The 24231-nt window shown below is 49.4% G+C and overlaps 1 protein-coding gene across 5 annotated transcripts in view; it reads right to left on the bottom strand.

Moving 5' to 3' along the window:
* Positions 1 to 24231, bottom strand: part of LOC139384147 (serine/threonine-protein phosphatase 2A 56 kDa regulatory subunit epsilon isoform) — a 77309-nt gene that overhangs the window by 41362 nt on the left and 11716 nt on the right. For 3 of the 5 annotated variants that reach the window (XM_071128831.1, XM_071128830.1, XM_071128832.1), the window contains exon 2: positions 16907 to 17070. In XM_071128831.1, the coding sequence (XP_070984932.1) occupies positions 16907 to 17063 (157 nt within the window). In that variant the 5' untranslated portion in view covers positions 17064 to 17070. Of the gene's footprint in view, positions 1 to 11104; positions 11321 to 16906; positions 17071 to 24231 lie in introns of those variants that run through there. The other 2 variants (XM_071128833.1, XM_071128834.1) reach the window with 2 other exon arrangements.

Genomic DNA, 24231 nt, shown 5'->3' with positions numbered 1-24231 from the left:
TCACACCACTGAAGATAAAGCATTCAGCATGTCTCAATCCCAATTTTCCCCAATAAACTACATAGGAAAGATCAGCGCCATGTAAACATTTAACCCGTTTCTGTTATATCCTATTTGTGCATCTCTGAGTGACGTTCTATAGATTCCTGGGGTCCTTAATTGTTTTGATGTGTATTGTAGCTATTCAAGCAACCAGAAATACAGTTGGTATGACGATGCAAAAGTAGTCAAACTGTGCTTGAACAGCAAATGGTTTCGATACACATTGAAAACCGAATCTATAGAACATTGCTCAGCACTTACACAAATACGGTGAAACTTTCATTTAAAATGACATTGACATTTTTCAGATGTCAAGCCCATACCAGCAGAGCACAGCAATCCACAGCACCCTGCCCATAGCCCAGCCCCGACTAGGTCAGCACAAGGAGTTGAGCTCAATCCAGTGCAGTGAACTCTAGAAATCTGACAAGCCCCAGCACAGGGATGGGAGCATCATCTTAGCTCCCGTTGCAGACTAAATGAAGACACTGGTGTTTAATTAATGTGGAGAAAGCTGAGCTTCTCAAAGATGGAGAACGAGAGTAGTTTAACAGTTCACCACAGGAAATGTTCAAAGTTAATGTGATAGTCACTTAAAGCTATTGAGCAGAGTGCAAGCCTATACAGAGAGCTCAGTCATCATCGGCACATAAACAGGGTCCTTTCATAGGAGACATCTACTGATGAGACTGGAGCCTCAGGGACATCATGTACTAGAAGTTGTCTCAGAGACATGGACTCACTAAGATGCAGCTCCAATGCATGGTGATATATCTCCAACTCAGCCCGCTGTCTGCCATTTCCTTACCTTTACCTTTTAACCCGACTAAAAAAAGATGGGTTAAACAGAGACCTGCAGGCTGAGAAAAGCTAGAAGCAAAAGGCAGAAGCAACATTGCTAAGTAAAAGTACTCATACTGAACTGTTCGGTACGGGGACCTTGGTTCGGTCCGCACTGTGAACCCGAATGAATACGTTTAAAAAATGTAAAAGATAAAAACACTAGTAGGCATAGCCTATAGGCTATGCCTACTAGAGGTCGATACTGATTATTGGAGGACCAAAAAAAGCCAATACCGATTACATCGGACAAATGTATTTATTTATTTGTATTTTAACTTAATATAATACATCAATAAAATCAATTTAGTCTCAAATAAATAATGAAACATGTTCAATTTGGTTTAACTTCTTGCTCCTACTTGAGATGCAGATGTCTCAAGTAGACACCTGGAAATGCAAATGCACTACGCTAAATGCTAAATGTACTCGTTAAAACTCAAACGTTCATCAAAATTCACATGCAGGGTATTGAATTAAAGCTACACTCGTTGTGAACCTAGCCAACAAGTCAGATTTTTAAAATGCTTTTCGGCGAAAGCATGAGAAGCTATTATCTGATAGCATGCAACACCCCAAAATGCCTGAATGCGATGTAAACAAAGATTTAGCTTAGCCGGCGCTACACAAAACGCAGAAATAAAATATAAAACATTCATTACCTTTGACGAGCTTCTTTCTTGGCACTCCTATATGCCCCATAAACATCACTATTGGGTCTTTTTTTCGTTTAAATCGGTCCATATATACCCAAAATAGCTTTCTATGGAAGCTGTGTCATTCAGAAAAAAACATCTTTTTTAAACGCTGCGTCATTTTTTTAAATTAAAAAAGTCGACGATAAACTTTCACAAAACACTTCGAAATACTTCTGTAATCCAACTTTAGGTATTAGTAAACGTTTATAATCTATCAAAATGATTACAGGGCGATGTATATTCAATAGCTCCTCGTCTTCAAATCAATGGCTGCCAATGTGCACATTCAAAACATCCTGGTGGAGACCGGAAGAAATTGAATCCAGTTAGTTGGATTTACCAAGAAAAAAGTCCCTGGAAAATGACGACAATGGCGACATCGTGTGGGATCTGTAGGAATTGCATGCAGGTCGATAATTAATTTTGTGCCCTTTTAACAACCCATGAAAGTGACGCATGGAAATAATTTTTAGCTTTCAGAGAGCAAAGTCCCGGGCCAATCAATAAAAGCAGTGTGTGTGACTGGCTGGTCAGGCTTGAGTTACAGCTGCAAGAGAGAGTGAGAGGCTCCAACAGATGGGCTCAGCAGGTTACCAGGCCAACACCGTGCCAGAGACTGAAGGTCAATATGTACTGTATGTATGTATGCAGAGAGAGGCAGACCATCACAACACAGAGGGAGAACCACACACAGTCTCCATAGTCTCTGAGCTGCAGATAAGACACCCAGCCAGGTAAGGGTTAGGGAGGTGTGTTTGAGTGAGAGGATTGCGCCCCAGTCTCGTATAGACCGGTCGTATTTAAAATATAGGTTGTGGCGTGTCAGTAAATGTATCATTAATTACCGGAATTTATTTGGCCAAGTGCAAATGCATTCTTCAGTGCGCTCTCTACTTAGCAGCGGTGTCTCTGCTCAGTTTGGCAGCTGCACGAGTGGGTGGGAGATGCCTGTGTGCTTTGCGGTTTACTGGATCTTTTAAAAATCGGCAGTTATCTTGAAGATCACTCTGCGATCCACACGCTGCAGCGCTGTCCTTCAGCAGCAGATGATGCGTTGTCAGCCACCGACTTCTCATTCCCACTCGCCATCACTCACCACGGTCATCAAATGGACTCAAGCTAGCCACAAGTTCTGACAGATCAATCTCGATGAAACGCAAATACAGAGACGAGTTTCTCTTGGCTTAAAACAAACAGAAATAACGAGGAGCGCCCACAATGGGTTTTGTGCGGGGAAGTGCTTAGTAATGAGTCTCTCAAAATTAACAAATGAAAACATCCTGACCAAACATCCACAGCATGGCGGTAAACCCAGGGAGTTCTTTCAGAACAGGACAGAATGCTTCAGGAAACAGTGCTTCGACAGTGGAAGAGTAAGTCAGCTAGCAAAGAAGGCATTGTCGTTGTCATTTCATAACCGGTGATAAGCAGCAAGGAGGGAGTACTCCCTCTCATAGTAGTAGATGTGAGTGTCTCTTAAAAAAAAATCCCCATGTAGCTAGCTAACGTTAGCCAAAGCTAGCTAGCTACTGATGGTGCAACCCTAAGTAACAGTACATGAGACTGACCAGCTCAAAATGGTCTTAAGAAGTAAACATTTTTACATGTTTTTTTTACATTGGATAAAAGTAGAGACTCAGAGCTAGAAAATGTTATCATACACTACAGTTGAGGAAGAACCTATGCGGAGTGGAGGAGCTGTCTAAGGCACTGCATCTCGGTGCAGGAGGCGTCACTACAGACCCTGGTTCGATTCCAGGCTGTATCACAACTGGCCGTGATTGGGAGACCTATAGGGCAACGCACAATTGGCCCAGCGTCGTCCGGGTTAGGCTGGCATAGGCAGTCATTGTAAATAAGAATTTGTTCTTAAAACTGACTTACCTAGTTAAATAAAAGGTTTAATAAAATGAATGTTTTGGTACTACTACTAGAGAGCGCTACTTGATCTACACCCATTCAGCATCGTTCACACCCTCTTAAGCTTTAGCCCCGCCCATCTCTTTAAGGGTTGAGTTGAGCGTTCGGTACTAACAGCAGCAGTCAAGCACCCAAGCTAACTTGCTAGATACTTCCAGACACAAATGAGAGAAAAGCTCACTGCACATTACTAACCCAAGTAGAGCTGGTTAAGCTGTTAAATTATCCAGAGCGTTGGTGACTGCAACTGTGCCATCAGGTTGTCCATTCGTAAAATCAGAGCATACACTGGATCCTCTGGCCGATGTGTAGGGTTGATCCATTGGCTAGCTTGCTAGCTACTTCCAAACAGAAATTAGAGAACACCCCACTCTGACCATTTTAGTCACCCTAGCAGAGCTGGTTAGGCTGTTATGTAATCCAGAGCGATGGTAACCAACTGTGCTGCTGGCAACAATTTAATAACGCTATTTTTCCAATGAATATGACCGGTGTCAGTAAACAACGGGTGTTGAGCGTTCATAAATTCATCAGTTATTCTGCGCTCTGGCACAGTCAGACGAGAGTAGACATAGAAACGCACCCAAAATGGTTACTTGCATAGTAGAGTCTTAACTTCTTGGTACCAGGGGGTAGTATTTCCACGTCCGGATGAAATGCATGCCCAAACTCAGCTGCCTGCTACTCATCCTCAGAAGATAAGATATGCATATTGTTAGTATATTTGAATAGAAAACACTCTGAAGTTTCTAAAACTGTTTGAATCATGTCTGTGAGTATATAACTTATTTAGCAGGCAAAACCCAGAGGACAAACCATTCAGTTTTTTTTTAGGTCACTCTTTTCAATGGGGGTTTCATTGGGAATCCAGATTTCTAAGGGACGTTCTTGCAGTTCCTACCGCTTCCACTGGATGTCAACAGTCTTTAGAAATTGGTTGAGGTTTTTTCTTTGTGTAATGAAGAAGTACGGCCATCCAGAAGGAGGGTAACTTGAAGTGTACTTTTAGATAGAGGCACGTGTTTTCCTCCTGTATTGAACACAGATCATCCCGTCTTCAATTTTATCAATTATTTACGTTAACTTCTTAAGTGTTAAGGGCAGGATTTTTGTTTTTGGCTAAAAACATACTCGTTTGAAACTGCCTATTTCTCAGGCCCAGAAACTAGAATATGCATATAATTGCATATAATAGCTCCTCCGTGGCGGAGGTCTTTGTGGGCTATACTCAGCCTTGTCTCAGGATGGTAAGTTGGTGGTTGAAGATATCCCTCTAGTGGTGTGGGGGCTGTGCTTTGGCAAAGTGGGTGGGGTTATATCCTTCCTGTTTGGCCCTGTCCGGGGGTGTCCTCGGATGGGGCCACAGTGTCTCCTGACCCCTCCTGTCTCAGCCTCCAGTATTTATGCTGCAGTAGTTTATGTGTCGGGGGGGCTAGGGTCAGTTTGTTATATCTGGAGTACTTCTCCTGTCCTATTCGGTGTCCTGTGTGAATCTCAGTGTGCGTTCTCTAATTCTCTCTTTCTCTCTCTCGGAGGACCTGAGCCCTAGGACCATGCCCCAGGACTACCTGACATGATGACTCCTTGCTGTCCCCAGTCCACCTGGCCGTGCTGCTGCTCCAGTTTCAACTGTTCTGCCTTATTATTAATCGACCATGCTGGTCATTTATGAACATTTGAACATCTTGGCCATGTTCTGTTATAATCTCCACCCGGCACAGCCAGAAGAGGACTGGCCACCCCACATAGCCTGGTTCCTCTAGGTTTCTTCCTAGGTTTTGGCCTTTCTAGGGAGTTTTTCCTAGCCACCGTGCTTCTACACCTGCATTGCTTGCTGTTTGGGGTTTTAGGCTGGGTTTCTGTACAGCACTTTGAGATATCAGCTGATGTACGAAGGGCTATATAAATAAATTAGATTTGATTTGAATTGATTAGGATAGAAAACACAAATGTTTCCAAAACTGTCACAGTCTGAGTATAACAGAACTGATATTGCAGGCGAAAACCTGTTGAAAATCCAACAAGGAAGTGCTGTTTTTCCTGAAAGCTCTCTGTTCCATTGGATGCCTTGCATCCATTTAAAGGGATATCAACCAGATTCCTTTTCCTATGGCTTCCTCAAGGTGTCAGTCTTTAGACAGTTTCAGGCTTTTATTTTGACAAATGAGCGAGAAAGATCACATCACGTCAGTGGATAGCTGGGTGTTTGAGAGTTTTGCTTGCGCAACAGAGTGGGGCAGCCATTGTCTCTACCGCTCCTATTGAAAAATCTAGTCCCGGTTGATATATTATCGATTACATATTTTAAAAACAACCTGAGGATTGATTATAAAAAACGTTTGACGTGTTTCTGTGCACATTACGGATACTATTTGGAATTTTCATCTGCGATGACGTGACCGTTCGAGCCTGTGGATTTCTTAACATAACGCGCCAAACAAATGGAGGTATTTTGGACATAAAAATAATCTTTATGGAACAAAAGGAACATTTATTGTGTAACGGAGTCCCGTGAGTTCAAACATCCGAAGATCAAAGGTAAGCGATTTAATTTATTGCTTTTCTGACTTTCGTGACCAATCTACTTGGCTGCTAGTGTTTGTAATGTGTCTACTGAGAGAGATGTCCTTACATAGACGCTTGTTATGCTTTCGCCGAAAAGCTGTATTGAAATCTGACACGCCAGGTGGATTATCAACCAGCTAAGCTGTGTTTTGCTATATTGCACTTGTGATTTCATGAAAATAAAATATTTTTAGTAATTTAATTTGAATTTGGCGAGCTGCAATTCAGCGGGTGTTGATGAAAATGATCCCGCTAACGGGATGGGTGTGTCAAGAAGTAAAAAAATACCTAAAGTTGTATTACAAAGGTAGTTTGAAATGTTTTGGCAAAGTTTACAGGTAACTTGAGAGATATTTTGTAGTCAGATAAAGCGCAAGTTGGAACCGGTGTTTTCTGGATTAAACGCGGCAAATAAATGGATATATATTGACGGAGTTAATTGAACAAAATGACCATTTGTGATGTTTATGGGACATATTGGAGTGCCAACAGAAGAAGCTCGTCAAAGGTAAGGCATTAATTATATTTTTATTTCTGCGTTTGGTGTCGCGCCTGCAGGGTTGAAATATGCTTCTCCTGCCTCCCGGGTGGCGCAGTTGTTAAGGGCGCTGTACCAGAGACTCTGAGTTCGCGCCCAGGCTCTGTCGTAACCGGCCGCGACCAGGGAGGTCCGTGGGGCGACGCACAATTGGCCTAGCGTCGTCCGGGTTAGGGAGGGTTTGGCCGGTAGGGATATCCTTGTCTCATCGAGCACCAGCGACTCCTGTGGCAGGCCGGGCGCAGTGCACGCTAACCAAGGTTGTCAGGTGCACAGTGTTTCCTCCGACACATTGGTGTGGCTGGCTTCCGGGTTGGATGCGCACTGTGTTAAGAAGCAGTGCGGCTTGGTTGGGTTGTGTATCGGAGGACGCATGACTTTCAACCTTCGTCTCTCCCGAGCCTGTGCGGGAGTTGTAGCGATGAGACAAGATACTAGCTACTAACAATTGGATACCACGAAATTGGGGAGAAAACTTTTTTTTTTACTGAGGTGCTATCCTCAGATAACAGCATCGTTTACTTTCGCCGAAAAGCCTTTTTGAAATCTGACATGTTGGCTGGATTCACAACACGTGTAGCTTTAATTTGGTATCTTACATGTATGATTTCATGAAAGTTTGATTTTTACAGTAATTTATTTTAATTTGGCGCTCTGCATTCTCACTGGATTTTGTATTCACATTTACAGACAGCATACAAGTTTGTTATTAAGACACATGAAAGTTCACATGTTCCAGAAGGCATTTTTTTTTTTTTTATATAGTTTCCGTTCAAACGGCTCTCCTGTGAAGTAGTGACCCGCGACATACGCCTAGTTTCCTGAAATGGGCCACATACGAAAAATGATCAGGCCTATTATACATCTTACTCTAGAAATGATTGGTGAAACAAGTCTAGGTTGGAACTGTTGCTGTTAAAATACAACTAAACAATTTAATTCTGAACTGGAATGAACGCATTGAAGCAAGATGCTATTTTGCGGCACACACACACAGTTCTGCTTATCTACAGCAGGAAGCGGTCTCCTGCCTAACAGAAAGCAGTAGATGTTCTGGTCCTGTTTGGCACCACATAACTATGCGAGTCAGGGCTCTCAACACTGGCATACTTTAAAAAAACAAGTACAGAAACAGACTGAATGCTAAGCATGACCTCAGGGTTGCACTGTCAAAAACTGAGCCCAGAATAGACTTGTTGAAAACTTCAACCAGCCACACACACACACACCTCTCATTAGGAGTGTGTGTGTTTTCTGGTCTACATCTGTGTGATGTGATCAGTTTATTTCAGTTCAGAATGAGAATGATTTATTGTATTTTAACAGCAACAGTTCCAACCTAGAAAGATGTGTTTTTAAAAATGGGGAAACATTTACATGAAATGCTATTTATATGGGTATTTCATTGTTATTTGTCTATATTACATTTGTTTCAGGCATAAGGGCAATGAAATGTACAGATATTTATGTTTTTATAAGCTTGGGGCCCAGTAAAACACAATTTCTCATTTGGGTCGCAGGCTGGAAAGATTTAAGAACCCCTGGCCTAGTTGAAACACCCAACTGAACCACACATCCCCTTTGCAACAGGATTACAATTCTCACCTGAGCCCTTTGTCTGTGTGCCCCTCTTAGTATCTATCTCCTCTCTACATTGACCTTTCTATATAATAAAATACCAAAGCAGATTGGAATTTAAAAATAAATTAAATTCAGTCAACCACTATACAAATGAATGACTAGAGTAAATGTTGATACAAGCCTAAATATTTGTAATATTTTCAGCTATTTGCCCATTTATGTGTCCTCATATGGAAGCTTCTCTGAAGTATCATTATGAACTACTGTCAATCATTGACTGATGTAATCATCCTATGCAAACTTGGCTCCCCACTATGGTAACACTACATGACCAGTCAATATCATTTGTTTTAACTTAGGCCAATGAAAGCATCTTAGGCATTGTAAAGCAACTGTTCATTTGTTATCACTAATAAAAATCACATCACCTCTTAGTAGAGACATTTCACTGCACCTTAGGGCTGGGCAGTATACTGTATTTTACGATATACCGGTATTGATGCGCCTGATGCGTAAAAACTGGTTTGGGTTTTTACGTTACCTTCTATAAAAGGTATTTGAATGTTTGGTTTGTTAAATGTGATACGCCGTGTGTAACGTCCATTTTTATAGATTACTCCTCTACTTTAGTCATCCCTCTCCGCTCTCTCTCTCTCTATTCTCCACACAGATCTACAGTAGGCCCGCCCTGTCACACAAGGAGCGCATTGACAGTTTGCACGGTCAATGCAGCACGTGCAACAACGTTAATGACAACGCTGTTTTCACTTTGCTTCTTAATATAAATCCACTAGTGTTCTATAATTATACTATTAGTTTGTGTTTCTTACATCTGCAAATGGCTAGTTTGTCTTTTCTTAGCAAGTTGGGCCTAAATTGGTTTGGCCGCTAATGCTAATCGCTAGTTAGCTGGCTAGCTAGCTAATAAATGTACTGAGTCAGAGCAAACGTAACTAGCTATATATACACTGCCTGATAATACCAGTGATGGTGTAGAGCTAAATCAGTATGTTTGTGCAATAGTATCTTCTAAAGCAAAGAATACGTTAAGCATGAATGTGTTAGCTACATGAAGTAGCTAAGAGAAAACATTCAATCTAGCCAGGGTAGCCTAGTGGTTAGAGCGTTGGACTAGTAACTGGAAGGTTGCAAGTTCAAACCCCCGAGCTGACAAGGTACAAATCTGTACAGTTAACCCACTGTTCCTAGGCCGTCATTGAAAATAAGAATTTGTTCTTAACTAGTTAAATAAAGGTAAAATAAAAAATAAAATAAAAAATTATAGGGTCCCCTAGGAAACAACACTAGTTCGTACCCTGTCACAATAACTCTTCCTCCTCTCGTAGCATTGTTGTACCATTAGGTGCAAAAACTCGATGTACCCAGTTGCTGCCCACTTTTTGGAAGCGAACCACGACTTCGTCCTTACGTTGTATCGGCATCGAACACGTCACCCCTCCATAGGAGAGGAGGTGACCTTGACAATTCATTTTTTAAACGAGAGGCTGCCTGGATATTTAATTTAAAGAGCCTTGCTCCCTTCGGTCTCAACGTCAACTTTGATCCAAAGCCATTCTTGCGAATGTGACTTTGCTATACATTGTAAATGTTTGCAAGCTTATGTAGCCAAATTGTATCTATGATTGTATGCTACCCATTCATGTGTTTTATATGTTCAGTTTATATCTGTAAATAACCATTGCTATCAAGCCACAACCAGGCATGATTACAGATACCTATGTGTGTCCTTTGAAACTATATAAACTAGTGACCCGCAGTGCTTATCAATATACCCTGATGACAGCTTGTCTTTCAAAACGTTGGTTATGAAATTATTGCATCTGAGCTCCTACAGTGTGCAGCACTCCTTTTCTTTTTCCAAGTGTTCCACTCCACTAGCCAGCACCTCGCCTGAACAGGTGTGTGTTTCTTTCGCCTCCACAATAACTCTTCCTGGCATTTTTCATTCGTTGTCATGTCAAACACTATATTCATAGCGCACACGATTATATTCTAACCATAGAATTTGAACAATCATTCCATTTCCATGATTACAACAGTTCACACAAGTATTTTTCTCTAAATCGTGAGTCAAATAGTAATTGCAACATTTGGTTAAAAATAAGGCCTAGATTGTTTGCTCATATTGTGCAGCTCTAAGTGGCAATGTGGAAATAACCTCAAATTAATACAGGAAGTTGAGAAATTGATCATTTATTTTTAGTTGAAGTTTAATTAAACAGAATAAAACAATCAGAATGGAGAAAGACCCATTGAAATCACGTAGAATGTATGTGTTGCCACCCTAGGGTGATATGATATTTTGGACATATAGTCCAGCCCTACTACAACTATCCAGTGTGTGATAAATATGTTTCCTCTCCTTTCAAAAAGGCACTCTAATCTAGGGCTGTCCCCACAAAGGTTCTCTTTACACACTGCAACAGCTGAGAGGGGCAGCGAGATCTGGGAAAATCACATAGCAATCATTCCACGAGCCATAGGCACCACACTATGCCCTTAACAAGCACAACTCTGAAAACACCTGCAAGCAGCAGCCCTGCCTGCAGCAACACCTGCCTGGCTACCACAACATCCTCTGGAAGACAGACAGCCAACAGGAGAGGAAGGTAGCTGTGTGGCAAACAGAGAAGCTACTGCCCATCCACAGTACGACTCACCTCTATACCAGCACTCAGAGATGCTTGCTGTACAGGCAGATCCACCTTTCTCCTACGGACCACTTAAAAGCTCAGTCAAACCCTCTTTCGTTCTTTCCATTCTCCATCTCTACTATAGCCTAGTAAACCATGTCCCTCTGCCATTTCCACTCCATTCTCTCCACTCAGCCCCACAGACAGACCAGCCCTGCTGGCCAAGTCGTAGAGGGCACCTAGCAGGCCAACTAAGGCACTCTTACCCCCAGCAGCACCACGGACACTCACTCAAGTAGGTTTCCGTACCGCTGGAGAATCCATCAGCCAAAAATCTTTCACAAAACATATAAAAACATGACTGTGTAAAAATCAGTTTGTTGTTGTAGTGGGCCCACGCTCCCCTGTGCTGCTTGTTTGGAGCGAGTCGGTCTGGAAGTCTAAAGAAACACCTCGTGGATCAGGTTACCCCTGAGGAGGGTGTGGAGGGGAGCATGGGGCAGAGCCCAGGAAACAGCAGAGGGGGGCTCTACGGCCGGTGCTTTACACCCACCCCACACCATGTTCCAGTCTTCATTCTATTTCTGCTCACCTCTTTTTAAAATTCTGCTCACGAGGTCAGAGACAGCGAACCAGCATACGTATTACACAGAGACGTGGTCCTAAAAACAGGCATCTCCCCAGGTCTCTTCCTTAAAAAGGTGCAATGCAGCCTTTTATCTCAATATAAAATCATTTCTGGGTAACATTTAAGTACCTTACTGGGATTGTTTTCAATTAAAAATGGTCAAAAAAAAAACAATTAGCTTCTTAGCAAAGAGCAATTTCTAAAGCAAGAATTAAGCTAGGACATGTCAGTGGTCTGAGTGGGGAGGGGAAAACAAAAATTGGCAGAGCGGTTTGGAACTCTTTCTTATTAGTCTATTAACCAAGGCAAGTCACCTATACCACCAAAACAAGCTGTCATTTCAGGTGGTCTTTTCAAACAGTTCTTACACTAAAAAGGGCATTATCATTATTTTTCCACCCTCATTGTGGAAATATATTTAAAACACAGGAAAATCAAGTTTGACTGCTTTTAACCTTTAACATTGGCATCACTCCACCAAGACTTCAGTCATCTAGGAAATGTGGAATGAGGGAAAAGGGTTTGCCCTGACCTGGCCAAGTGTTGGAAACTCCTCTTCCTCCCTCTGCCATGGAGCATTAGGACACACTAATCCTTTCTCCAGGCGCCATGTTAGGCTCATACTACTTCTTTCTCTGTCACCATCACCATCCCTCTAACTCTCTGTGTAGTGGCTCTTAAAGAACTACCACAACGAAACTTCTGACTTGCACACTGACGGAGGCATCCATAACGGGAATAAAAACATCTAGGAATAAAATGGTGCTCTTGTTGAGGACATGGGCTCTGCAGCCTAGCAAATAAAAATGTGTATCATTGTTGATGCGGAGTGAAAATCTGTCCCCTTTCCACTTTCAAGAAAACTCAAAAGAACTGAAACATTAAAAGGTTCTGATAAAGTTCCAGGAAAACCATTTCATTTCCCTGGCTGTGACTAGCAGGTGAAGTCTGATAGGCCTCCTTCCCAGTCTCACCACTCTCCAGAGTACAAACTAAAGCACTCTGCCCCTATGGGTCAAAGGTCAGTCAGTGGATGATTAAAGAGGGCATGTGGCGGAGCAGCGTGGAGGGACGAGGCGTCGCCAGTCTCCACAACCTAGATGGATAGATTAACCCAGGCCCTGCAGCTCAGGTAACAGGCCACAACACACACACACACCATTTCAATGCATTTAAGCTCTGCTGCTGCATTTCACTGGTTCTTTTAACTGGCCCTAAAAGACTATGATTTGAGACAACTTGCTGGAAGTTAATAAACCACTGGACTCCTAGATCTACATCTACTTGGTGTGCTCCTTTGAGGAGTTATAGAAATGGAGGAGATTAGAAGTAAAAAGCTGTCACTAAAATGGAATCGGATATATTTACTTTTTGGTGCCATTACTTTTTAAAGCTAGGGGGCAGAATTTTCATTTTTGGATAAATAGCGTGCATAATTTCAACTTCCTGCTACTCATGCCAAGAATATAAGATATGCATATTATTCATAGATTTGGATAGAAAACACTCTGAAGTTTATAAAACTGTTTGAATCAGGTATGTGAGTATAACAGAACCTATGTAGCAGGCAAAACCCAGAGGACTAACTGTTCAGATTTCCCCCCCCCCCTCTCTGTTCACTATATTGTCTTTGCCATTGGATATTTAATAGGAACCCATTTTCAGTTCCTACCGCTTCCACACGATGTCGCCAGTCTTTGGAATATGCTTGAGGTTATTCCTTTGTTCTATGAAGAAGTAGGCCAACTCGGAACTGGGGACACATTTGTGAGTTGCGCAAGACGTGAACAGCAGTGCTAGTTTGGTTTCGTTCCTGTATTGAATACAGATTGCCCCGTCTACAATTTGATCGATTATTAACGTTTAAAAATACCTAACGTTGTATTACAAAAGTAGTTTGAAATATTTTGGCAAAGTTTATAGGCAACTTTTGAAATATTTTGTAGTGACGTTGTGTTTTTGTAAGCCGTTTTTTTCTGGATCAAACACGCTTTATAAATGGACATTTGATATATGTGGACGGAATTAATCGTACAAAAGGACCAATTGTGATGTTTATGGGACATATTGGAGTGCCAACAAAAGAAGCTCGTCAAAGGTAATGCATATTTATATTTTATTTCAGCGTTTTGTGTAGCGCCTGCTACGCTAGCTCCTTTGTTTACTGCTGGTGCAGATGGGTGCAGGCTATCTTATGCTTTTGCCGAAAAGCATTTTTAAAATCTGACATGTTGGCTGGATTCACAACGAGTGTAGCTTTAATTGAGTATCTTACATGTGATTTAATGAAAGTTTGAATTTTATAGCATTTTATTTGAATGGCAATTGGCCAGTTGAGACGCTAGCATCTCCCCGATCCATAAGAGGCTAAAAAGGCACTCACGCAAAGATGACAATCTTTCCGTTTAATAATTTTGAATTATTGTGGCCAATATATTTGCACCTTCTATCATGCAGGTGTTAATTTAAGGACATAGAGGGTATACACTAAGATAACAAATCATTAAATATAAATCTATGCAACTCAGGGGGATTATTTAAAGAAAGCGCATTTGCAAAAAAAGCACAATCGTTGCACGACTGTCCCTAACCATAAACACCAATGCGTTTCTTAAAATCAATACACAGAAGTATATATTTTTAAACCTGCATATTTAGTTAAAAGAAATCCAGGTTAGCAGGCAATATTAAACTAGGGAAATTGTGTCACTTCTCTTGCTTTCATTGCACGCAGAGTCAGGGTATATGCAACAGTTTGAGCCGCCTGGCTCGTTGCGAACTAATTTGCCAGAATTTTACGCAATTATGACATAACATTGAAGGTTGTTCAATGTAACAGGAATATTTAGACTTATGGATGCCACCCATTAGATAAAATACCGAACGGTTCCGTATTTCACTGAAATAATAAACATTTAGTTTTTGAAATGATAGTTTCCAGATTTGACCATATTAATGACCAAAGTCTCGTATTTCTGTGTGTTATTATGTTATAATTAAGTATATGAGTTGATAGAGCAGTCTGAGCGGTGGTAGGCAGCAGCAGGCTCGTAAGCATTCATTCAAACAGCACTTTAGTGCGTTTAGCCCGCAGCTCTTCGCAATGCTTCAAGCATTGCGCTGTTTATGACTTCAAGCCTATCAACTCCCGAGATTAGGCTGGTGTAATCGATGTGAAATGGCTAGCTACTTAGCGGGGTTCGCGCTAATAGCGTTTCAAACGTCACTCGCTCAGACTTGGGAGTAGTTATTCCCCTTGCTCTGCAAGGGCCACGGCTTTTGGGTAACGATGCTTCGAGGGTGGCTGTTGTCGATGTGTTCCTGGTTCGAGCCCAGGTAGGGGCGAGGAGAGGGGCGGAAGCTATACTGTTACACTGCCTGTAAGAACATCCAATAGTCAAAGGTATATATGAAATACAAATGGTAGAGAGAAATAGTCCTATAAATACTATATTAACTACAACCTAAAACCTCTTACCTTGGAATATTGAAGTCTCGTGTTAAAAGGAACCACCAACTTTCATATGTTCTCATGTTCTGAGCAAGGAACTTAAACGTTTGATTTTTTACATGGCACATATTGCACTTTTACTTTCTTCTCCAACACTTGGTTTTTGCATTATTTAAACCAAATTGAACATGTTTCATTATTTATTTGAGGCTAAATTGATTCTTATTGATGTGTTATATTAAGTTAACATAAGTGTTCATTCAGTATTGTTGTAATTGTCATATCAAATTAAAAAAAATTTAAAAACAATTGTCCGATTAATCGGTATCGGCTTTTTTTGGTCCGCCAAATCGGTATCGGCTTTGAAAAATCAATCGGTCGACCTCTATTAGGAACCCCTGCTCCTTCCTTGACACACTGACCAGGTGAAAGCTATGATCCCTTGACGTCACTTGTTAAATCAACTTCAAATCAGCGTAGATGAACGTAACGAGACCTGTTAAAGATGGATATTTAAGCCTTGAGAAAAGGTGTGTGTGTGCCATTTAAAGGGTAAATGGACAAGACAAAAGATTGAAGCGCATTTGAACGAGGTATGGTTGTAGGTGCCAGGCACACCGGTTTGAGTGCGTCAAGAACGGCAAGAATAGTCCACCACTAAAAGGACATCCAGCCAACTTGACACAACTGTGGGAAGCATCAGAGTCAACATGGGCCAGCATCCATGCGGAACGCTTTTGACAACTTGTAGAGTCCATACCCAGACGAATTGAGGCTGTTCTGAGGGCAAAAGGGGGTGCAACTCAATATTAGGAATGTGTTCTTTATGTTTTGTACACAGTGTATAGTGCACAGCAGTGCTGCCCAAACCTATCATTGAGGCAGGAATGCAGAGCAAAGTCAGGCACACAAGCAGAACATAAGAGCGCGACTGGGCATAGTGTCATTCTGACTAACAACAGGACATCAACAGGAGACAGCTACCCACCCGGTCCTCAGAGAAAGGAGAGGACATAACCTGAGAGGTCTGCACCCTGCTCGCCCAGAGCTCTGCCATGTTCTGCAACTGCACTGGCAGGTAACAGTGACAGACTAACTCACTCACAGCCAGGCAAATAGACTATAGGGTGGCCCTGAGTGGATAAGAGCGAGGTGAGGCCATGCCTAAGGGGCACTGGTGTGGCAGACACCCTCAAGAGGGAGGGACACACCATGGCTGCTAAAGGCAGCTGAGGTTGAGGCGGGGGCTCCTGTTGGGGAGCATTTCACATGTCACTAGTCTCACTAACAGATTGTATAGAGCCAGGCCTGAAGGAGAGGACTGACCTGCCTGTGAATCAGCAGGCTTCCTCCCTGTCTTGGCATGCAGGTCACACAGGGAAGGGATCCCTGCCGCTACCTCGCTTTCCAAACAAGGTGCATGAATTGAGTAGCAAACTGAAGGACAGGAGAATGAACAACCCCTGGAGGACAATGGAATTCAATTAAAAAAATTACACAAGATTTATTGCTGAAAGTAAAATCAATGCGTTTTGGCATTCAGGGTTTTTACAGACATACAAATAAAACAGAACAAGGATTTCTGCCCCATTCTTTAAAATCCCTGATAAAGTCCAAAACACAAAATGCGTTGGTTCTACTTTCAGCAATAAAAACATGTTGAATTCCATAGTCATGCATGTCACACAAAAAACAGCATGCATACACACTGACGTATATAATGCATGAGCATAGAGAGACTCAAACACTCGCTCACACACTGGGATTGTCCCAGGCTTTCATGAAGAAAAATGACCTGGCAGAACTGATGAGCAGGAACTAGGCTGACTGCTCGCTTCCCACCATGCTGGTATCGACATTCACTACTAAAACACACCACCACAACACAACACTCACAGGTTAGCACTACAGTTGTGATGTTTGGTTTAGAGGAGGGTTAGGGGTAGAGACTAAGTAGTAGAGTTGAGGTAGTTGATATTAGATCCTTACCCTTGAGCAGGGGCAGGGGCGTGAGCTCGATGGGTTTGCCCTGAGACCGGAATTGGGACGAACTCTGCGATCGCTTCTGCTTGGCCTTCCTGACAGACTTCCGTGAAAATCCGTCCACTTTGTCCACAGATGGAGGTGTGGTTGCTGCCGAGGACATAGCCCTGCTATAGGAGGAGAGACAAGGACAGGTCTCAGCTTAACATCTAGCCACAACACAAGACAGTACAGACACCACTGTGAGGAAGCTAAGGATATGTCCAGTTGTGTGTGCTGCTGATTATGCCTCATAGCCATTGATTAGGAGCCCCTGGAGGGGAAGCCGGAAAGTCCCACTGTACACAACTAACCGCCTGCTCACAGCCATAAGAGGTGAATAATACCAACTGCACTGAACTACAACTAAACCGAATAGCGCATATGCGCCACATTTTATCCACCAATTAAGGCAATTCATAATTAGATGATTTACTACAGGTCTCAGAGTCCGTGTGTATAAGAAGAAAACCAAAGTTTAGCAGCGTGAGGGACAGCACTGACAGAAGGATTGCAGCAGAGTTAACAAGAATCCATCGATCAGGTCAAATTTATACAATGTCTCTAATGCATTATAACTGGTAAAGTGCCAGGCAGAGGGAGACAGAGTTTAAGACAAAGACACTCAGCCCTGAACCTAGACACACAATCATGTAGCCTGCCCTGAGGCTGTGGGTGGCATTGTTAGCCATGGCTTTATCAGTCTGTTCACTGATCCAAGGGTGAAATATAGTTCATCAGAAGTCTCATTGCTGCTTACCTGCATAGCCCCACAGGTCGTGTGTTATCATGGCAAAAAAACTAAACAAAATCTAGACAGCACAAATACTTCCCTTACCCCAGAAAACTATTGTGATAGTTTGCCATTCAAAACTGGACAGGCCAATTCAAATGCTATACAAAGTGAGTCCCTGGAGCCAGAGAACATGTTACAAAAGCCCTATCACCCGTATCATGAAAACACAAAAAGACATGCAAATAGCATCACCACCTGCCACCATGCAGATGAGACAAAGGAGCTACATGGTCAATCTGACTTCTGCATTGGACAAGCAGAATTTACAGTGATGCTGCCTCTGCAAAAGTAAGGACATTCATACTTCATGGAGCAGAGCTGTTGTCAAGGAACTGAGAACGTGTTTATACAGGACCTCCCGCCCCCACCTACAGTCAACCAATCATGTCAATGCGGAGCTTTACGGAAACCTCCGCAGAGCTCAATTACCCCTCTGGAGGCTCCACAATTGAGTTACACCCTCCATATGGCACCACCGACCACATTTTCTAATCAAGCACAAATCTGCTTTTAGGCTACAGACAATGTAAACCCAAGCACACAGAGGTGTATGCTATTCCACAGCACACTCACATGTGCACAGTGGCACGAGAGTCCACAAACATATCACAAAACAATACAACACTAGCCCTAATGGTTGAGGAACGGGTGCTGCTGCTGCTACACAAGGGACAGTGCTGGTCGGGCATACAGCAAAGTACAAAGCCTCCCCATGCCTCCTACATAAGAGACCTGATGACAACTAGAGTCTAGGGGATTAAAGAAAGAGAGCGAGCGACAGAGGGGGAGAGCGGGCGACAGAGGGGGAGAGCGGGCGACAGAGGGGGAGGGCGGGCGACAGAGGGGGAGGGCGAGAGCGCGAGCGCGACAGAGGGGGAGAGCGCGACAGAGGGGGAGAGCGCGACAGAGGGGGAGAGCGGGCGAGAGACCGCGACAGAGGGGGAGAGCGGGCGAGAGAGACAGAGGGCGAGCGACAGAGGGCGAGAGCGAGCGACAGAGGGGGAGAGCGAGCGACAGAGGGGGAGAGCGAGCGACAGAGGGGGAGAGCGAGGGCGAGCAACAGAGGTATAGAGAGGGCGAGCGAGCGACAGAGGTGGAGAGCGAGGGCGAGCGACAGAGGGGGAGAGCGAGGGCGAGCGACAGAGGGGGAGAGCGAGGGCGAGCGACAGAGGGGGAGAGCGAGGGCGAGCGACAGAGGGGGAGAGCGAGGGCGAGCGACAGAGGGGGAGAACGAGAGCGAGCAACAGAGGGCGAGAGCGAGCGACAGAGGGCGAGCGACAGAGGGCGAGGGAGAGCGACAGGCGAGCGACAGAGGGGGAGAGCGAGACCGAGCGACAGAGGGGGAGAGAGGGGGAGAGCGGGCGACAGAGGGGGAGAGAGGGGGAGAGCGGGCGACAGAGGGGGAGAGAGGGCGAGCGACAGAGGGCGAGCGACAGAGGGCGAGCGACAGAGGGCGAGGGCGAGCGACAGAGGGCGAGCGACAGAGGGCGAGCGACAGAGGGCGAGCGACAGAGGGCGAGCGACAGAGGGCGAGGGCGAGCGACAGAGGGCGAGAGCGAGCGACAGAGGGCGAGAGCGAGCGACAGAGGGCGAGAGCGAGGGACAGAGGGGGAGAGCGGGCGAGCGAGGGACAGAGGGGGAGAGCGGGCGAGCGAGCGACAGAGGGGGAGAGCGGGCGAGCGAGCGACAGAGGGGGAGAGCGGGCGAGCGAGCGACAGAGGGGGAGAGCGGGCGAGCGAGCGACAGAGGGGGAGAGCGGGCGAGCGAGCGACAGAGGGGGAGAGCGGGCGAGCGAGCGACAGAGGGGGAGAGCGGGCGAGCGAGCGACAGAGGGGGAGAGCGGGCGAGCGAGCGACAGAGGGGGAGAGCGGGCGAGCGAGCGACAGAGGGGGAGAGCGGGCGAGCGAGCGACAGAGGGGGAGAGCGGGCGAGCGAGCGACAGAGGGGGAGAGCGGGCGAGCGAGCGACAGAGGGGGAGAGCGGGCGAGCGAGCGACAGAGGGGGAGAGCGGGCGAGCGAGCGACAGAGGGGGAGAGCGGGCGAGCGAGCGACAGAGGGGGAGAGCGGGCGAGCGAGCGACAGAGGGGGAGAGCGGGCGAGCGAGCGACAGAGGGGGAGAGCGGGCGAGCGAGCGACAGAGGGGGAGAGCGGGCGAGCGAGCGACAGAGGGGGAGAGCGGGCGAGCGAGCGACAGAGGGGGAGAGCGGGCGAGCGAGCGACAGAGGGGGAGAGCGGGCGAGCGAGCGACAGAGGGGGAGAGCGGGCGAGCGAGCGACAGAGGGGGAGAGCGGGCGAGCGAGCGACAGAGGGGGAGAGCGGGCGAGCGAGCGACAGAGGGGGAGAGCGGGCGAGCGAGCGACAGAGGGGGAGAGCGGGCGAGCGAGCGACAGAGGGGGAGAGCGGGCGAGCGAGCGACAGAGGGGGAGGGCGAGCGAGCGACAGAGGGGGAGAGCGAGAGCGAGCGACAGAGGGGGAGAGCGAGAGCGAGCGACAGAGGGGGAGAGCGAGAGCGAGCGACAGAGGGGGAGAGCTAGGGCGAGCGACAGAGGGGGAGAGCGAGAGCGAGCGACAGAGGGGGAGAGCGAGGGCGAGCGACAGAGGGGGAGAGCGAGGGCGAGCGACAGAGGGGGAGAGCGAGGGCGAGCGACAGAGGGGGAGAGCGAGGGCGAGCGACAGAGGGGGAGAGCGAGGGCGAGCGACAGAGGGGGAGAGCGAGGGCGAGCGACAGAGGGGGAGAGCGAGGGCGAGCGACAGAGGGGGAGAGCGAGGGCGAGCGACAGAGGGGGAGAGCGAAGGCGAGCGACAGAGGGGGAGAGCGAGGGCGAGCGACAGAGGGGGAGAGCGAGGGCGAGCGACAGAGGGGGAGAGCTAGGGCGAGCGACAGAGGGGGAGAGCTAGGGCGAGCGACAGAGGGGGAGAGCTAGGGCGAGCGACAGAGGGGGAGAGCGAGAGCGAGCGACAGAGGGGGAGAGCGAGCGACAGAGGGGGAGAGCGAGCGACAGAGGGGGAGAGCGAGCGACAGAGGGGGAGAGCGAGCGACAGAGGGGGAGAGCGAGCGACAGAGGGGGAGAGCGAGCGACAGAGGGGGAGAGCGAGCGACAGAGGGGGAGAGCGAGCGACAGAGGGGGAGAGCGAGCGACAGAGGGGGAGAGCGAGCGACAGAGGGGGAGAGCGAGAGCGAGCGACAGAGGGGGAGAGCGAGAGCGAGCGACAGAGGGGGAGAGCGAGAGCGAGCGACAGAGGGGGAGAGCGAGAGCGAGCGACAGAGGGGGAGAGCGAGAGCGGGCGACAGAGGGGGAGAGCGAGAGCGAGCGACAGAGGGGGAGAGCGAGAGCGGGCGACAGAGGGGGAGAGCGAGAGCGAGCGACAGAGGGGGAGAGCGAGAGCGAGCGACAGAGGGGGAGAGCGAGAGCGAGCGACAGAGGGGGAGAGCGAGAGCGAGCGACAGAGGGGGAGAGCGAGAGCGAGCGACAGAGGGGGAGAGCGAGAGCGAGCGACAGAGGGGGAGAGCGAGAGCGAGCGACAGAGGGGGAGAGCGACAGAGGGGGAGAGCGAGGGCGAGCGACAGAGGGGGAGAGCGAGGGCGAGCGACAGAGGGGGAGAGCGAGGGCGAGCGACAGAGGGGGAGAACGAGAGCGAGCGACAGAGGGGGAGAACGAGAGCGAGCGACAGAGGGGGAGAGAGGGGGAGAGCGGGCGACAGAGGGCGAGAGCGAGCAACAGAGGGCGAGAGCGAGCGACAGAGGGCGAGCGACAGAGGGCGAGGGAGAGCGACAGGCGAGCGACAGAGGGGGAGAGCGAGACCGAGCGACAGAGGGGGAGAGAGGGGGAGAGCGGGCGACAGAGGGGGAGAGAGGGGGAGAGCGGGCGACAGAGGGGGAGAGAGGGGGAGAGCGGGCGACAGAGGGGGAGAGAGGGGGAGCGACAGAGGGCGAGGGCGAGCGACAGAGGGCGAGCGACAGAGGGCGAGCGACAGAGGGCGAGCGACAGAGGGCGAGGGCGAGCGACAGAGGGCGAGAGCGAGCGACAGAGGGCGAGAGCGAGCGACAGAGGGCGAGAGCGAGCGACAGAGGGCGAGAGCGAGGGACAGAGGGGGAGAGCGAGGGACAGAGGGGGAGAGCGGGCGAGCGACAGAGGGCGAGGGCGAGCGACAGAGGGCGAGCGACAGAGGGCGAGCGACAGAGGGCGAGCGACAGAGGGCGAGGGCGAGCGACAGAGGGCGAGAGCGAGCGACAGAGGGCGAGAGCGAGCGACAGAGGGCGAGAGCGAGCGACAGAGGGCGAGAGCGAGCGACAGAGGGCGAGAGCGAGGGACAGAGGGGGAGAGCGAGGGACAGAGGGGGAGAGCGGGCGAGCGAGCGACAGAGGGGGAGAGCGGGCGAGCGAGCGACAGAGGGGGAGAGCGGGCGAGCGAGCGACAGAGGGGGAGAGCGGGCGAGCGAGCGACAGAGGGGGAGAGCGGGCGAGCGAGCGACAGAGGGGGAGAGCGGGCGAGCGAGCGACAGAGGGGGAGAGCGGGCGAGCGAGCGACAGAGGGGGAGAGCGGGCGAGCGAGCGACAGAGGGGGAGAGCGGGCGAGCGAGCGACAGAGGGGGAGAGCGGGCGAGCGAGCGACAGAGGGGGAGAGCGGGCGAGCGAGCGACAGAGGGGGAGAGCGGGCGAGCGAGCGACAGAGGGGGAGAGCGGGCGAGCGAGCGACAGAGGGGGAGAGCGGGCGAGCGAGCGACAGAGGGGGAGAGCGGGCGAGCGAGCGACAGAGGGGGAGAGCGGGCGAGCGAGCGACAGAGGGGGAGAGCGGGCGAGCGAGCGACAGAGGGGGAGAGCGGGCGAGCGAGCGACAGAGGGGGAGAGCGGGCGAGCGAGCGACAGAGGGGGAGAGCGAGAGCGAGCGACAGAGGGGGAGAGCGAGCGCGAGCGACAGAGGGGGAGAGCGAGAGCGAGCGACAGAGGGGGAGAGCGAGGGCGAGCGACAGAGGGGGAGAGCGAGGGCGAGCGACAGAGGGGGAGAGCGAGGGCGAGCGACAGAGGGGGAGAGCGAGGGCGAGCGACAGAGGGGGAGAGCGAGGGCGAGCGACAGAGGGGGAGAGCGAGGGCGAGCGACAGAGGGGGAGAGCGAGGGCGAGCGACAGAGGGGGAGAGCGAGGGCGAGCGACAGAGGGGGAGAGCGAGGGCGAGCGACAGAGGGGGAGAGCGAGAGCGAGCGACAGAGGGGGAGAGCGAGAGCGAGCGACAGAGGGGGAGAGCGAGGGCGAGCGACAGAGGGGGAGAGCGAGGGCGAGCGACAGAGGGGGAGAGCGAGGGCGAGCGACAGAGGGGGAGAGCGAGGGCGAGCGACAGAGGGCGAGAGCGGGCGACAGAGGGGGAGAGCGAGAGCGAGCGACAGAGGGGGAGAGCGAGAGCGAGCGACAGAGGGGGAGAGCGAGAGCGAGCGACAGAGGGGGAGAGCGAGAGCGAGCGACAGAGGGGGAGAGCGGGAGAGCGACAGAGGGGGAGAGCGAGGGCGAGCGACAAGGGGAGAACGAGGGCGAGCGACAAGGGGAGAGCGAGGGCGAGCGACAGAGGGGGAGAGCGAGAGCGAGCGACAGAGGGGTAGAGCGGGCGACAGAGGGGGAGAGCGGGCGACAGAGGGCGAGAGCGGGCGACAGAGGGCGAGAGCGGGCGACAGAGGGCGAGAGCGGGCGACAGAGGGCGAGAGCGGGCGACAGAGGGCGAGAGCGGGCGACAGAGGGCGAGAGCGGGCGACAGAGGGCGAGAGCGGGCGACAGAGGGCGAGAGCGGGCGACAGAGGGCGAGAGCGGGCGACAGAGGGCGAGAGCGGGCGACAGAGGGGGAGAGCGAGAGCGAGCGACAGAGGGGTAGAGCGGGCGACAGAGGGGGAGAGCGAGCGACAGAGGGGGAGAGCGAGCGACAGAGGGGGAGAGCGAGCGACAGAGGGGGAGAGCGAGCGACAGAGGGGGAGAGCGAGCGACAGAGGGGGAGAGCGAGAGCGAGCGACAGAGGGGGAGAGCGAGAGCGAGCGACAGAGGGGGAGAGCGAGAGCGAGCGACAGAGGGGGAGAGCGAGAGCGAGCGACAGAGGGGGAGAGCGAGAGCGAGCGACAGAGGGGGAGAGCGAGAGCGAGCGACAGAGGGGGAGAGCCAGAGAGCGAGCGACAGAGGGGGAGAGCCAGAGAGCGAGCGACAGAGGGGGAGAGCGAGAGCGAGCGACAGAGGGGGAGAGCGAGAGCGAGCGACAGAGGGGGAGAGCGAGAGCGAGCGACAGAGGGGGAGAGCGAGAGCGAGCGACAGAGGGGGAGAGCGAGAGCGAGCGACAGAGGGGGAGAGCGAGAGCGAGCGACAGAGGGGGAGAGCGAGAGCGAGCGACAGAGGGGGAGAGCGAGAGCGAGCGACAGAGGGGGAGAGCGAGAGCGAGCGACAGAGGGGGAGAGCGAGAGCGAGCGACAGAGGGGGAGAGCGAGAGCGAGCGACAGAGGGGGAGAGCGAGAGCGAGCGACAGAGG

This window comes from Oncorhynchus clarkii, chromosome 25 (assembly GCF_045791955.1).
Source record: "Oncorhynchus clarkii lewisi isolate Uvic-CL-2024 chromosome 25, UVic_Ocla_1.0, whole genome shotgun sequence".
Lineage (NCBI taxonomy): Eukaryota > Metazoa > Chordata > Actinopteri > Salmoniformes > Salmonidae > Oncorhynchus > Oncorhynchus clarkii.
Note: the sequence above shows the minus strand (reverse complement) of the source record. Positions and strands in the feature narration are given on the sequence as shown.